The following is a 16404-nucleotide window of genomic DNA, read 5'->3' on the forward strand; positions in this document are numbered from 1 at the left end:
TTTAAAAATTATGTCTACCAGTCTTTATAGGATCATCTTTGGCTAAAATTTATCCATAAACCAAGAAGAGGGTTAATCAAGGAGAGTTCCTAAAATTTAAATAGTGTATGCAAATTCGCTTACCCTTTATGTTTCATAAAGCAGCTATCTTCATGAAAATCAGGACTTGGTCATTCTTGCATTTTATTACAGAGGACATTCCCCTTTGAAAGGAGGAGGAAATTGGGAGAGAAAAAACTACCACTATTCAGAAAAAGGCAAAATATATAATCAATTCTTGTAGAAAAATATTTTAATAAAATGTACCAAATATTGAAAAAAATATATGTTTAATAACAATTCTGTTTGACAAAAGTACAGTTAATACATACATCTGTCTCTCTATATAACTAATCTTAATAAAAGGCACGACTTACCATCAGGTATTCTGTACACTCCACAGAAATGAATGAAAGGGGCACAAGAAAAAACACATTTGAATGGCACTTACAGAGTACTTTATTCCACTTTTATTCTGCCAAAGCTTTCCATCAACCAATAGCAGGATTATGCTGTAAAATGGGAGCCCTCATTTACGAAAAACTAGCACTGCTAATGAAGTCAGTAGTAAAACAGAATTTACAATGTCTGATTTCACAACTGACATGACCTTGACAAAAAATAAACATAGATATTATTCCAAAGTGAAATGGACTAAAAGCTGAAAGGATTTCTCCCGAGAAGATTCAAATAGTTACTATTCCAAACACGGGTATTCAATTTGTAGGTAATAAAATAAAGGGAAAACAAAGATTTAGATGATTTCCTGAGAATGAATCATAAGTCCATGAGAGATGCCTCCATTTTATTTCTGCCTTTACAGTTCCCCATTTAGGAATCGCAACTGAATCTGCGCTCTTTTTGACATTTAAATAGATCTTATGATGCAAAATGAAAGTTAGTTAAGTCTGCCCCAGAACTTCATATGCTGCCACTTCACTACTTAATTAAGAAAAATGACATGAAGTTTCTGCAAATTTTCAACTTTTTATCTGCTTTGTGATTCTCCCACCTCTTGTGCAGCCCCCTAGGAATCAGTGCACTCATTCTGTTAGTGTGAGAGTTATTCACTTTTGTGAATTAAAAACTGGCAAAAAAAGACCCCTAGAAACAAGGACATCTATACCTATGCATTCTCTGAAACAACTGTTTTTTTCTCCATTATTACTTTTCTTTTCCTCACTTTGCACTTTCACTTCAGAAAAATAAAGTCAATTCCCTGAGAAATACTTAAGTTGAAAACGTGCAAAATACCTTTTCAATGGAAAAATGAAAAGAGAAGAAATGAGAAAACAAAGTGCACTTCAGGAGCCTGATCCCATCTTCAGACTGATGAGAACCCTTGATGAAAACCCCATCTAAAGGTCCTATAGCTGCCATTGGCTTTTGATATTTGTTCTGTATGTATCGGGCCACACATGTGCATTATTGTGAATTATTGTGTGTCAATGGCAAGCTGGCTCAACACCCCTTCTGGGTGTTGATGCTGCAGGCACACTGACCAGTTGTCAGATGTCATCTTGATCAAACCAAGAATGTACAAGCCTTCCCTCCTGGATTCATTCCTTCTCTTTTGTGAATATCTCAGATCAAACCAGAAATATGGCATTCAAGTGTTGAAAAGAGAAGACAGTACAGAGGCAGAAGTCTCTATTTTAGTTCAATACACCACATTTAAATTAGAAAAGACTGCTGTGCCTGAACAAGGCTGCTATAAGTGAGAAAGGAGCCATCTGATACATCATGGATAAGTTATCTGGGCAAAATACATGCAGTCAATTCCAGGTCCACATGCTCTTTCATACTTGTTACAAATTGAAAGCTAAACTAGCTAAGTTATTTTATTAAAGAAATAATAAAAAGGACACACACACACTCACAATTCTAAAACACTTCATTTTATAATCAATATATTTTTTTACATAAACAGAAACACGCCAGTATTTTGTGCGAAAAAATATTTTAAATAAACTTTGCTTATTCTTAATCTTTGTACATTCTGATATACATATGTAACAAGGTTTATGGCACCATTGCTAGAACCAGAAAAGGGGGAGGGGGAATAATTGCTTTTGTTGTGTTCCTGCTTCTATATCAAGTCAGTAATCTTTGCACTATTTCTTAAAAAAAATAGTATTATTACTGGGTAGCCCGCAATAATTGGTTTGAACACTCAAAATAAAAATGCATTTCATTCCCAAAAACTATTATTGCACAAGAAGCCAATAAAGGCATATGGCATTAAATGGTCATGTCCCTTGGTGTTTAATGTCCTACCCCTCCTACCCACAACCCAAATAGAAAAATAGTACCAGAAGATGAAACATAAAAGAAAATAAAAAGGTGTTCTCTAGCCAGAAGGGTGAGACATGATTTGCAAACAATTTAAGCTGCTCTGATCACCTTTGCACCAGCAAGCATTTTCATTAGGTTTTGTTTAGTAAAGTTTTTGCAAACACAAGGCCTGTGGATCTAGTCTTTTTGCTATTATTTTGGCTGGTTGTGTCATTATTTTTTTTAAAAAAATAATATAGCTGTTCTCAGTCTATGAACCTGCACAGACTACTTAGTTATAATCTCTACAAGTAGCTGAACCACCCACTCCCTCAAAAAAACAAAAAATCTAAATAATATCCAGGGAGTTTTTTTTTCTCATAACATCAATTTTAAAAAGCTGGTTTCTTTTTAAGCCTTTCTTCTTCATCCATTCCTTTGAGAATGGATTTGCAATGGCATTCTGCGCAAATTCTGTGATGACTTTCAAAAAAGAAGTTTTTTTTAAAAAAAAATAAGCTTTCCCTAGTAAAGCTGAAAAGAAAAGAATCACCCATGCTTCCCAGTCTGTGGAAAGTTTTTTTTAAAAAAAGAAAAACCCTCTCCTTTGGTTCTTTTATGTCACACAACAGTCTCAACCCCAATCAGCTTTGGTGTAAGAATTCGTGGTGTGACTCCATTGTTCAGATCTTCTTCAAACTCCAATAACTGCCCCATGAAATTAAGATTGGGAGAAATGATTGGTCTCTTGCCTTTGACAAACTTATAGGCATCTGTCATAGTCATCCTTGTGTGCTTCATAAGGTATGCAATGACAATGGTGGCGGAACGAGACACCCCAGCCTGGCAGTGGATAAGAAGACCCTTACCGCATTGGTGAGCTTCCTCTGAAAAGATCAGAAACAAAGGGAGACATTGACTTTAATAGAGAAAAGGTCATTGAAAGAGATCAAGACATAATTTCATAATGCAATTCACAGCTTAACATTTCACTGGCCTAGTTTAATACGTGGGGGGACATATGAGCATATGATTTAATACGGTACACCTTTCCCAGCCTGGGGTCTTCTAGTTGTGTTATGATTGCAACTCTAAGAATTCCCAGCGAACATGAGAATTTCACATTGGGAAGAAGGAGGAGAAGGAAGAGGAAGAAGAATTAGGCATTGTTCAATTTCACTCTGCCCATCCCATACCTGATTTGTTTGTGCTAATGTACAAATCAATACAGGGCCAAATAAATTCAAAGTGTAGCTAGGAAGAACACTTAATATTTCAGCAACAAATGAGAAGTTAAAGAACCCCATAAAGAATTTGACAGAACTCTTTTTCTTCACTGTACAGAGAGAAGAACTGGAGAGCAGAAATGAAAGCCCCAAGTCCAAGGCTTTGCTCATGTTCAGTGAGCCTAATCAACACAGAAATTGCATTTATATGAATCAGCACTGCTGCTTGTGAACTATCCAAACAGTACAAAGTTCATAAACCTTTGAGAAATGTGCACATTGCTACTCTCTAAAGCTTTGTTGGAAAATTAGCCTAGAAGAAACCACTTGCCTCTCTTCTCTCCAGCACTCCTTGTTTCAGAACATTTCTGTTATTACAACCTCCCATTAAAATTCATTAGAGTCTTGTCGATGGCGGGCATATTTTAGATATTATATATACTGAAAACTCATGGATTGTTTGAGCTATTTTTCACAGGGCCAAATAGCCCTGTGCATTGTATCTTGACATAATTCAGCCAACGTTTAAGAAAGGAATTGGGAACCTTTGGACATTTGTTGCAAAAACACACTTCTCAGTATATTATATCACTAGCTATGTTGTTTCATGATGCCAGAAACACTAGTGCAGCAAAGAAGCTAAAAGCTAAAAGCTCTCCACCTTTCTTTTATGATTTTGTCCTGTATTTCATGCTCTTCATATGAATAACATGCATAAAACTAGCCTGTAGAATATGCACAGGCCAGCAATGTAAAGCATTGGTAAAATGGTCACTGTCTGAAATACTCAATGATGCAATTGCCACGGTTACATTCAAAGTAGTGTGGAAAATTTATTTAACCATTAAAAGGACAAGGGCAAAATCTGAAACCATGACATGTTTCTTTCCAATTTGTCACTGTAATTATTTCTAATTCTAATTTTGGCGTCAGAAGCAAACTTGAAATTAAAAAGTATGTCTAGAAGAGTTTATGTAAAAAATATGTAAAAAAAATAAACAGTGAAGGTCACTACCCTCATGCAGCATATGCATATTTTGACTACTGAAATAAGAATCTTTGCCTGCTGCTATCTCAGTGGTTTCATGTAGGTTAACATAAAAAATAAATGGTATTGTACACCATTTAAAAAAAAGTGTTTTGAGACTGAATATACCCTCATATCTTCCCAGGAAGTCATCATCTGTAAAGAAATAGCTGCACCCTCTTTTGGCAGTGTTCAAAGCCTCTTAATTTCAAATGGGAAAAATTCTACAAAACTTTTTATTCTACCTCATAGAGTGCATTTCTAAGAGAGAAGCAATAGTAATATTTACAACTGTTATCTTTTCTTGGCAAGATTTTTCTCGCCACATATCTTGTAAAAGACACACAAATTCAATATGGCAATTTTTTGCACTATTTCAAAGCTATCCTAAAGAAATTTATCAACAAAACAAGAAAAAAAAACCCAGACCAGGATTATCTCCAGCTTTGGCTAATTCAGAATATAGCACTGATAGGCTTTAGGAAATATCATTGTTCTGCAAGTAGTAATTAATGTAATTAATAAATTACATCTGCCCATCTCATCAGATCTGGTAGAAGAGGCATGCTGCAAGTCCTGTCTTAGGGAACTACACTTGGCCCCGGAAGGCAGACCTTCTCTGCCATGGCACCTGCCTTCTGGAACAATTCCTACTATCATCAGCAAGTGAGGTCATCTCCATCCTTACTTATTTTCTAGAAATTCCTTAAGATTTGGCTATGCAATCAGGCTCGGTGATCCCAGGAGACTGGTAACATCTTGAGATAGCTCCATTATGGCTGTTAACATATTCTAATCTCTTGTAGGCCTTATGATTTTTTAAAACTTTTTTTAAAAATAATGATTGTTTTTTATTCATTTATTTATTATTAAATTTGTTGCTCATCTCACCTTGAAGTGATTCTTTTTACAATGTTATAGACAAAGACATGTATTTAAGAAAAATAAAACATTATAAAAACAAATTAACAACTATAAATAAAAGATGGAGAGGGAGGTCGATAGGATGAGCAAGAGGGAGATGGGATCTGTTATTTATCACCTGCATGATTTTTATATTTATTCTTTTATATCCGTATTGTATGCCACCCAGAGTCATTTTGTTTTGTAAGATGGGCAGCCATATAAATTTGATATATAAATAAATAAATGCCAGGCAACTTATGGGGTTACAAAGCTAAAACCTGATAACCCCTTGCAAATTGGACAGTGCAATAAAAAATACAGAATCTTTAATGAACCATCACAAAACTGAGTTTGCTAGTTGGGGAGGGGGAAAGGGGCAATTTTATTTTCTGGCTGTCAAAGTCTTTATCTGCAAGTTAAACAATAAATGGTCTGTTGGCATGTTCAGTTTCCTAGAGCTAGAATTTTGCTTCCTGTTTCCTTTTCCTCTGCTACAGTTACAGTACGTTTAAGTTGCTATGTTGTAATGGTCCAGTGCAATGGGGCAAGGTTTGGATGGTTAGACAACACCAAAGTTCTTATTTTGCTATATGGGCTCTAGAAAAGTGGATTTGGCCTGGAAGTGCAATAAATCTTCAGCTGATGCAAGACATATCCTGTTACCAGCACAAAGGGAATAGACTAGTTTTATTTAGCAATAGGACTATTAAGCTGCTAAATAAGAATGTGCAACCTAGATCCACAAAGAGTCTTCTGAGGGAAAACTACAAAAGAGGCATATTTACAGAAAGTTCAAATCTATGTTTATTTAGTATTCCCATCAATTCCACCTTTATGCCCCAAACTGAACTTCACAAAGAAGCAGGGAGGCAAGTGAAGGATTTAATCAACTTTTCCCAATCTTGTGCCTGTGGCTGTATAGGGCTTCAACTGTCATAGTCTTCAGCTAGCACGGCCAATGATGAGGAAGTTGATGACTAACACATCTGGCACCAGTTGGGAAACACTGTCTCAACTATCTAGGGGAAAAAAATGTATGCTTCTATTTCCAGGGATAAAAAGGTGCAAGCATTTTAACTCAATATTATTAAAAATTCTGAAAGTAGATCATTGTACCTTTTAACATTCTGTCCATACCCCAAACCAAAATGCATTATGCCAGGTACAATAAAAAGAAAAGTGTAACCTTGAACAACATACACATATATAATTCTTGGCATGTTTGCAAGCTTTGCTGCAACTCCTCCTTCATAATCATTCCCAGTCATGTGTAACTCTGTCCTATTTATTCACTTTTTCATCAGCCTCTTCCCACAAGCCTACTATGCAGGATCATATATTTTGTGCAGATCAAATAGCATAAAGCTTTGTGTTCTGCAAAATTATCCTTCTTTCTTGAACTGTACTCTGGGGGAATGTCACCAGAAGACACCAGTAAAGGACAAGCAGTTCTCATAGCGTTCATGGGTAAACTGGCTAACCTCAAAAAGCAGTCCTGAGGGATCAAAGGAAGACCAAAGAAACACCCATCTAGCCCGGAAGTGTTTGTTCACAGTTGCTTTTTAGCAGCTGGTATTCTTGTGACATGCTGCTTTTCATCCTGGAAGCAATAAAACACTATTGCATTTAGCCACTGAGACCCCTATTCTCCATGAATGTGTATCAACACCCCTGGGAATCTGTGGCACAACAGTGAACCAGATTCAACAGTTTAACCAAGCACTATTCTTTTAACATTGTGGCTACAATTTCCCAGCTTCTATAATACTGAGTTTATGAAGGCAGAGTCATTTAAGGTGCTTTTTCCCAGATCTCTAATCAGCTGCACTGGGTTGCTGTTTCTGAGATAACCTGCCAACATCCCTATGTGTCTCTCGTAGGCAGATATGTTATCCCTTAAGAGTGTGAGAATACAGAGAAGGGATATTAGCAAACATCTGTAGGATGGTGTTAATAGGGCATTAATAAAGATAGGCCACCCTTCCTATCAACCTCTGTTTTACAAAAAAGAAGTATCTCTACCCCAATGAATAGAAACCTGCAGGAAAAAGGTGAATACTACAAGTGATCAATTATTTTAGAAATGGAGCCAGGGATAAATAAAGAGCTTCCGTTGTTAAAATGTCCACCCAAAGCAGCTTCAGTCATCCAACCAATCCTCTGGGCCAAGATAATCTGCTTTATATTTTCCAACCCAGACCTAAAGTCACAAGAGCAGCACTTATTTAGAGCAATCTAGTCAAACTGGAAACAAGAATAGTTACCAATGAATTCAAAAGCCTCTTCGAAATACTGTCTGAGGTTCTGCTTGTTGCTATCCGTGGCAGGGAGACGTTTGTAGCTGAACAAACCTTTCTCATAATGGTAGAGAGGGAGGTGAGTGGTGACGTTGATTACATAGCCGATGTTCAACCTCTGGATCTTCTCCAAGTCCTGAGCATCATGTTCATTGCCGAGAAAGAGGAAGGGCAAGATGGGGGTGAGCTCGGCATTCTCAATGTCTGGAGTGGTAGCAATGGACTGAGGTAGTGTACAGGTTACTGCGGCACCTCCACCTCCGCTTTCAGGACACTCCTGAAGCTGGAGGGAATTATCACAGAGGTTTTCATGGTTCTGCTTAAAACTGCTGAGCCCACCTGCAACAAGAGAGAAGGGTTGGGTTTTTAGTGGGAGAAAATGGAAGGGGAGGTGAATGCTAACATTCTGAATCCACCAAGCAAAGACATAGCTCCACCCTGTTTCTGAAGCTGTAATTTTCATTTTCTATCATGTGCTGGAAACTCAAATCAAAGCTACTTGACAAAGCAAATTATCTTGGATCACAAAGTCCAGGAATATATTTGCTTACTAGTTATTTCACTGGTTCATTAGTGATCTCAAAAAACAGACAAGATGCCTTTAAGTTGCAGTAGATACATACTCACTTTACATATTTTAAGATACCCTCACTTTACATATTTTAAGGTACACCTTTCTACAGCTTACCAACTTTCTCACAATTCCTTAGCCCACAGACGTTGAATCCAGTACCAAAGTTGGAATCAAAATTGAAAGGATGCATAACTTTGGTTCGTGTGTTTCAAGAAATGGAAACAAATACCCATTTCATATTTTTTTTGCTTTCTTTTTCATTCAGAAGAAGAGTGTTTGTATCTTTGATTTTTATGGTGTTTATTAATATGGGTTTTTTTACATTTTACATCTGAGGTTTTTACAGAGTTGTTTTATTTTCATTGTTGTATGCCATCCAAAGTCACTTTTGGTGAGATGGGTGGCTATATAAATTTGATAAACTACTGAATCAAACCATTTGGATTTCACAATCCAATTTTCTTCTAATAAAATTCTGCTTCACAAAGAGATTACTCAAAAAGCGAATTGTTAAAGGGACGGGATACACACAAAACTTTTTTTCCCCTCCCTAATGCCTGAGCAGGCATCCAGGATTGGTTCTCTTGCAGTTGAGAGACCAATTCTGAAAAGTAAAAATGTGAAAACTTTCTTCCCTTCAATCCAAATAACTTTAGCTGAGACTCCCCACCTGCCTGGTTGCCATGGCATTGACACAAAGACATAGAATGACATCAGCTTGGCATGACATCAGCTCTTTGAGTGCAAACAATGTAAGAAGCACCACTTTGTTTAAGGGCTTTTGGTACAACTGTGTGTTTCACAGCCCATGATGTAATGCTAACAGGTGGTTGGACCAGCTTTTGCCTAAGGAGGAGTAGGAAAATACAGCTATAGCCCTTCTGAATGTATAGGAGATTATAGGTGAGAAAGCTACCAACAACAGAGGGACTTTGTCTTTAATTAAAGAGAAATGCTGCCTTTGCCAAAACTGAGCAAGCGGACTTTTGAAAATTGCAAGATATTTTGCACAAAGCCAAGTCAGTTTAACAGAAAATCTTATTCCTTATAGGCATATTAAAAATAAATAAGTGGTAACTTAAAAGCAGTTGTGTTCCCAAACCATTCAGGATAGTCCCACTATTTCATCTGTTGTTGCTCTTCTGTGCCAAAATAATTTTTAAAAAGTTTAGACATTCCTAAATTAAGTTCTCAAAGAAAAATACTAAATATGCTAGTCATTACAAAAAATAAGTAGCTTGTATTAAAAAGATGAGCATTAAGTACTAGAACACGGGTGAGGGTGTAGTGAGAAGTCAAGAGTTTGGTTATCCTAATAATTTATTGGTTTGCTCAGTTCAAGACCTTCTCCCTGCATCCCCCCCCCCTCGTGAGGTACTGCTATTTTGTTAGCCAACAGAGAAACATTATGATCAAAATATACAGTAATTCGACAAAGGCATCTCAGAAAAATCAGATTCTTTTGCTCTGAATTTTATTTAAGCCCTTAAAGGTTTCTTCCTTTCAGTCTGGAGAAAACAATGGGAGAAATCTCAAAACATTTCAAAAGAAAGGTCAGCAGCAACAAATTGCAGCTTTGGCTTTAGCCAGAGGAAATGTTTTTTTCTTTTCCATATCATGAATACCCTTCCTTCCACTTTAAATACTTTAAAATGAGATTTTTTAAAATTACCAGTTTGATCTCCAGGTCCTAGTTATTTTGTGCTTTGCCACTTGATCACAGCCTCTTTTTTTTTCTTAAGGGAATGGAAACAATTAACAATATTTAACTTTCACATCCATCATACTTGAACTTATAATGGTTGTGGAGTACAGGAGATGAATGGAAAGAGAATATAATAAAACTCTCAAAACCAGTGTGGTTTGGTCTTAAAAATAGGTAAACAAGTATATTTCCATATCATATTATATATGTAAGAGTTGGGTTGAGAAGCATCACTCTTCTCAAACACACATCAATATCTACTGCACCATGCAGATGCCCAGAGAAAGGCTGGGGCTCTGGGAGAAGACTTCAGCCTGCAGCCTTTCATAGAATATTGCAAAGTATCTTTGCGATCTAATCCAACCCCCTGGTTCACTGCAGTATCCACTGAAGCATCTATGACACATTTTGCATCCCCCTGCTTACAAACATTTCCTGCCAATATACTTTATGGTTTAAAAATATTCCTATACTTCTAAACTGAAACATTCCTTCTCAATATACAAAATACAACCGGATTAAAAAATAACTATCGTAAAAATAATTATCAATAAAACTGTGTATGTCTGTATATATGCATGTATTTTGACAGCAGAATAATCACAGCAGGAAAATAACTTTAGAAAAGCGTTGTACAAAAAAACCCCTTCTCAGTTGAGGAGTTCATGAGAACTATAAAACACATGTTCTTTTGTGTAATTATGGATGTCAGACTTTTGTTATGGACCAGCCTACTTATTCGTTACTGGTTTCATTCACACAATAACTGCTGATAAGAAAAATATCAAATATTGGAGGAAGACTTTAACCAAGAGGTCCATTTTGGGATACATCAAAAACAGAGCACAGTACTTGGTTCTCTGGCTATTTTAAATAAAAGGCCATTTCAGGCATCAAATAAATACACAAAACTTATTTGGCAAATTGCAATAGCCATGCCATTCTTACTTTACTTCTGCTTTGCTCTGCTTAGTATTGCTGTCTAATACCTATACTCAATAGTGGATTCCGGGTATATTCATATTCAAGAAGATAATCGAACACCAGGATAAAATACAAACAAAACTGTTTTAACTTAGCTTTCGTTGGCTAACTGCCAATGTCGTCAGAGTGTTTGGGGAGCTTGCTTATAAAGCCGGCCGTTTTTGCACTCTGCTCATGGAGCAAGTTACCGGTCTGCCCACCCAAATTGGCTGTATTGTTTCTAGCTGTCCCACATTAGTCTGTGTGTTCTTGAACTCAGGAATCATTTCCTCCCTTATGGTTGCTCTCCTTGTCTGCCTGGTTCGTGTCCAAGTGCCTGTTGCTGTGGGTTGGTTCCCTAACACCTCCTGTCTTATGGCCACCCCTTCTTTTGGCTGTACCCTGGCCCCCCTCTTTAGTTCTTGCACAGGATGCACTGGGGATTCCTTCCTTTCAGCAGTTGTAGTTCTTTGTTGCACAGGCCAGCCATTCCGATCCTGCATGGCTGGCACTCGTTGCCTTCGCTGCAAATTGTTACATTGTTCCTCCCACTCCCTTAATGCCTGATAAGCAGGCAGTAGGTCTATGTGGCGATTGATCAAGTGTCCGTCGATTGGCCAGACCTCCTTAAGTAGTCGGCTGCCTTTGGTGGCAATGGTCTCCGCCCCCGCAAGGTCGAACGTATGGTTGCAGCTGGCCATATGTGCCCATACTTGTGAACATTGTTCCTGCCTTCTGATGGGCAGCTCATGCTCGTGAATCCTGGTCTTGAGCCGTTTAGTCGTCTCCCCAATGCAATTGCAGTGGCAATTCTCACATTTTATTCTATATATCACTGAGAATCTTTCTTCGTTGGGGAGAGGCTCTTTGGGGTGCATTATCTTAGCATGCAGGGTTTGGTCTGGTTTATGGGCAATGCTAATATTATATGGGGCTAACATCCGCGCTGTTGCCTCCGACACGCCGTTGATATACCGCAATGTTGTCCATGTCATAGGCGTGCCTATGTGTTGGCTCCTGCAAGGCTCATATGGTCTGCTGTACTTCTTAATAAATTCCACTGGATAGCCATTCCGTATGCAGATGTTGGTTGTCACCTGTAAAGCCCTACCTGGACTTTCTCCTAATTGAAGAAAGGCAGTTCATAAATAACCATAGGACTTTTTTCCCAATGATCTCTACTGTTCCTATAAGATGAAGCATCTCATCTTGTAAGATCCTGGAGCCACCCTAGAGGGTAGACCTCTAGAACAGGGGTCCCCAACCCCAGTCCATGGACAGTACCGGTCTGTGGCATGCCAGCAACTGGTCTGCACAAACAAGCAAAACCCCAGCTGTGAGATGCAGACAGCACACAAACCACACACTCTCCAGTCCGTGGAAAAACCTTTCTCCACAGAATCAGTCCCTGGTGCCCTAAAGGTTGGGGACCTCTGCTCTAGAATATTGTTGACTGGAGGTTCACCTGGCCCTGACCTTAATGCCAATTGAAAAACTCTGAAAAACTGCCTTTTGAAACTAGTGTGATTTGTGATCCTGATACCAGTAGACAGTTGATGGGGGCATTTTTCTCCCCAATGTGTTCTGTTTGTCTGTGTGCTTTTATATTGTATTTTTACATTCTTTTAACTTTGCACACTGTCTCCAGTCTCCAGTTTTGGTGACTATCAATCAAACAAAATAAATCTCAGAGAGGAACAGAGAAAGATGGAAGGAGGAGAAAACCGGCATTTCTGCTGGAGTGTTCCTCAACGATTTTTCACAAGGAATATTCAGATTTAATCAGCAATAAATAACTATCTCCTGAAGTGATAACAGGAATTTCAAGTATAGGAAACATTAAAGGCCAAACCATCTATGTATGCATAAACAAGTGCCCTGCTGTAAATAATCCTAATTCTAAAGGAAGAAAGTGATAAAAGCAGGAAAATCTCAGCCCATTATTCTGTGGGAGAACAGATGGTCATAATCCCCAGAACAAAATCCTGCATTAGCATCTCAGAAATTCCGGAAGTACAACAGAGAGTTGAATCTATGGTTAAAAACTATATGCATTTTTTTGCTGACATTTAGATAGGATTTCATTTTCTTTAAGCATAGAGTTGTATAATCCAGTTATGTAAATTTGTATATTATACACAAGTCACACAGTCCTGGGGTGTGTGTGTGAAATTATTTTCACTTTATTTGACCAATCAGTGTCAAGCAACATGTCAATAAGATCATCGTGTGAAAAAGTTGTGTAAGCAAAATGCCAGCACAGAGATTAATAGAGTACCTCATGGTTTCCTAGTGTGGTACTCTTCAAATGCATTGAATCATGTGCTAACAAGATCATTAACATGGTCACTAACCAGGGATAATACTTGTTACAGTCTAAATCATTTGGACAGCAGTATGAGGGTAACACTGGCATAGAAATTTTTAGACCTTCTAGTTTGGGGTCCCCAACCTCTGGTCCATGGACAGACACCAATCCGCAGCATGCCAGAAACTGGGCTGTGCAAACAAGTGAAGCCCCATCCATGGGATGTGGGTCACCGCACAAAACCACGCACCCTCTGGTCCACGGAAAAAACTCTCTCCACAGAACTGGTCCCTGGTGCCCAAAAGGTTGGGGACTGCTGTTCTAGTTAGTCTATAAATAACCCATACACAAATATACACAAGGTCAAAGAATAGATCCATTTGAGCTGGGGTAAACCCATGTGATTAGCAATTGTCAGATTCTAAAATTATTGCTTTTATTTTAATTGAAAGACAAGAGTGGGAAACTGTACAGATTTCAGTGCCTGCTCTTTATTATAACTTTCAGAATTACACCCCCATTTCAAACATTTACTCAAGGATGTCAGCAACAATCATGAAGTCCTATAAGCTGGCCAATGTTTTATAAATCATCTTGCAAAAGCAGATAGACCCCTACCCAGGAAGGGAAGCCTTTTAAATAATGAAATTTGTTTAATTTAGAAGACTTGGGCTTGAAGTTGATAGAAGAAAATTGGAAGGTCCAATAGATATAATGAAAACACAATTTTTACGCAATCTTTGGCAACGTGTTATTAGCTACTTAGTGAATCAGAATTATTTCAACATCAGATACCTGTTTTTAATAACAAGCAAGCCAGTTCACAGGCACAGATGCTTGAAATATATCAATGTAAAAAAATCAACAGAATTCCCCATTTTCTTTCCGGTTGTCAATGATGTTACATAACAATATAGTACCCACTGTATAAGCAATTAAATTATTTCTGGCATTTGTCATTGGCTTCCAGACTAAAAAACAAGAACTGGTCTGTCTGAACATTCCAGAAAGCTTCTATAGATGAACTTTGTCTTTTTAGGCCAGACCATTGCTGAAAATCATGGGATCTGCTCTATTTTACAGTTGCACTGATTCATTTAATCAACCACTCAGGAATACATTTGGGCTTTCTAACACTTCAGCTATACAGTCACAGAACAAAAGCAAACAGATGGTCCACATTAGTAAACAATTTCAGGATTTAGATAAGGTATTCTCAGCTTGGTGTATTCTCCACTATCTATAGGTCATCTTTAGAATCGCATAGATTTCAGATACTATCCTCTGAAGCTAACGTGGAAGATAACAAAAAGCTATTTTTAAGTATATATATTTTATTGTTAATTACCTTATAAGTTGATTAATTTTTTTTAGAATTTTTAAAATTTTAATTAAGCCTATATCCAGCTCTGGGAAGCTCGGGGGGGGGGATGGAGGGGGGTGGTTTGGGAGGGTTTGGGGGAGGGTTGTTTTATTTTTTGTTGTTTTTTGTAAAACTTTTAAAAAAATTTCAATTAAAAAAAAAAGCTATTTTTAAAAGATAATTGAGATTTAAAATTCTGATGTGTTGGAAGTGCCTGAAGGAGGACTTTTAGACAGAAGAGTTCTCAACTACCTTCCTGCAATTGAAACAAACAAAAAAACTTACATAACTGGTGTTGGTAGCCTTATCAAGTCAGATTCCCTCCAGCAATTGCCATTGAACATGATAGTTTATTCACAAAAGCTTTCACTTAAATTATCTTCAGAAGAAGCTCTCAGTCAGTGCAGCATAGAAGACAGTATCCTGAGACAGAAGACTGGTAAGAATTGGGTTTAACTGCCCAGTTACTAAAATACTGATTTAAAATCACCATTCTTAGAGAATTTTTATTAGATATTCTTCCACAGAAGAAGGCATTTTTGGAGAACTATTATGGGTATAACATGACAGCCAAAATATACATAGGTACATAAATTGGTATGTCTTTTATTGTACATTTCTAACACCTCAATACTTCCCCTGTTTCAATTAAATCTCATCAGGGATTTAATTGAGTCATCGTTTAATTAAGTCATCAGGGAGAAAACTCTTCCCCACTGTGCTTACTTTGTAGCAATCCTCTTGTCACAACTAAGAGGAAGTCTCACCCCAGAGATTGTTAGGAAATTTCTCCTTTCCTTATTAGAAGAATGCATAGCAATTGACCACCCACATTTCCTAACTACAATGTGCTAAAGAATGCCTGCCTATCTTATAGAGCTGTCCATCTCATAAGCAAGTGACTCTGGGTGGTGTACAATATGTGGCATACAAAAAGCTAAAATATCTAAAATCATCATTAACAAATATTAAAAACATTTTAAAACTACAAAAAGAATTAAACAAGAATAATAGATGAGAGGATGTTAATAGTAACGGAGTCTCCTCACTTGTCGAACCACCCCCTGCGGTCCCCAGGCTTGCTGGCCTAACCATGTCTTGAGGAAACTGCATAAGCTTAGAAGTGATGGGGACCACAGCAGATGTAGCAATACTTAAAGGATGTTTATGCCTAGCTTTAGCCTATGCTATCTTAATTTAAATCTGTTAGGGTCCACATTCCAAAAGCAAACTGAATGGAGATGCATACATATTCTCCCTGAGGAAAATAGGAGCTTGTGTTATTGGTCTCTGTCTTTATTTCTCCACTGTTGCTGTTGCTCAGAATAAAATGGCACAAGGTGTCAGAACTTATCTAAGGTCCTCAGCTGTGGATCTGAAGCCAACCTATCCCAAAACTATGAGGAAATGTAAAGAAATCAGACATGTGTATTTTGGTGGTAAAAATGGTGAGTTGAAGATGGCTCTATATCCAGAAACCAGTCTCAAATATAGAAATCAGCCATCAGTCATTCCCACCCTCACTGGTGTTTTACACTGGCTAGGCAAGATATATCTGCATGCAATAGAAGAACCTATGAAATTGGTTGTGACTCCTGAATCAATCAGGGCTTCAGATTTATTATGGATCTGCTTTGAGAATGATAGGCAATATAAAGCACTGTATGTTTGCGGTCCCTTAAATTGCTGGATGACGCTTGCTCCTGACACTCCAAAAAGAAC

At 37.6% G+C, this 16404-nt stretch overlaps 1 protein-coding gene across 1 annotated transcript in view; it reads right to left on the minus strand.

Moving 5' to 3' along the window:
* Positions 1–277: 277 nt before the first annotated feature.
* Positions 278–16404, minus strand: part of DUSP10 (dual specificity phosphatase 10) — a 35189-nt gene continuing 19062 nt past the window's right edge. Inside the window, exons 3-4 of the mRNA XM_039341642.1 lie at positions 7737–8108; positions 278–3200 (exon numbers count right to left, since the gene is read on the minus strand). Coding sequence (XP_039197576.1) covers positions 2935–3200; positions 7737–8108 — 638 coding nt within the window. The 3' untranslated portion in view covers positions 278–2934. The remainder of the gene's footprint in view (positions 3201–7736; positions 8109–16404) is intronic.

This window comes from Crotalus tigris, unplaced genomic scaffold, assembly GCF_016545835.1.
Source record: "Crotalus tigris isolate CLP2741 ecotype Arizona unplaced genomic scaffold, ASM1654583v1 scf7180000017771.5222438, whole genome shotgun sequence".
Taxonomy (NCBI): domain Eukaryota; kingdom Metazoa; phylum Chordata; class Lepidosauria; order Squamata; family Viperidae; genus Crotalus; species Crotalus tigris.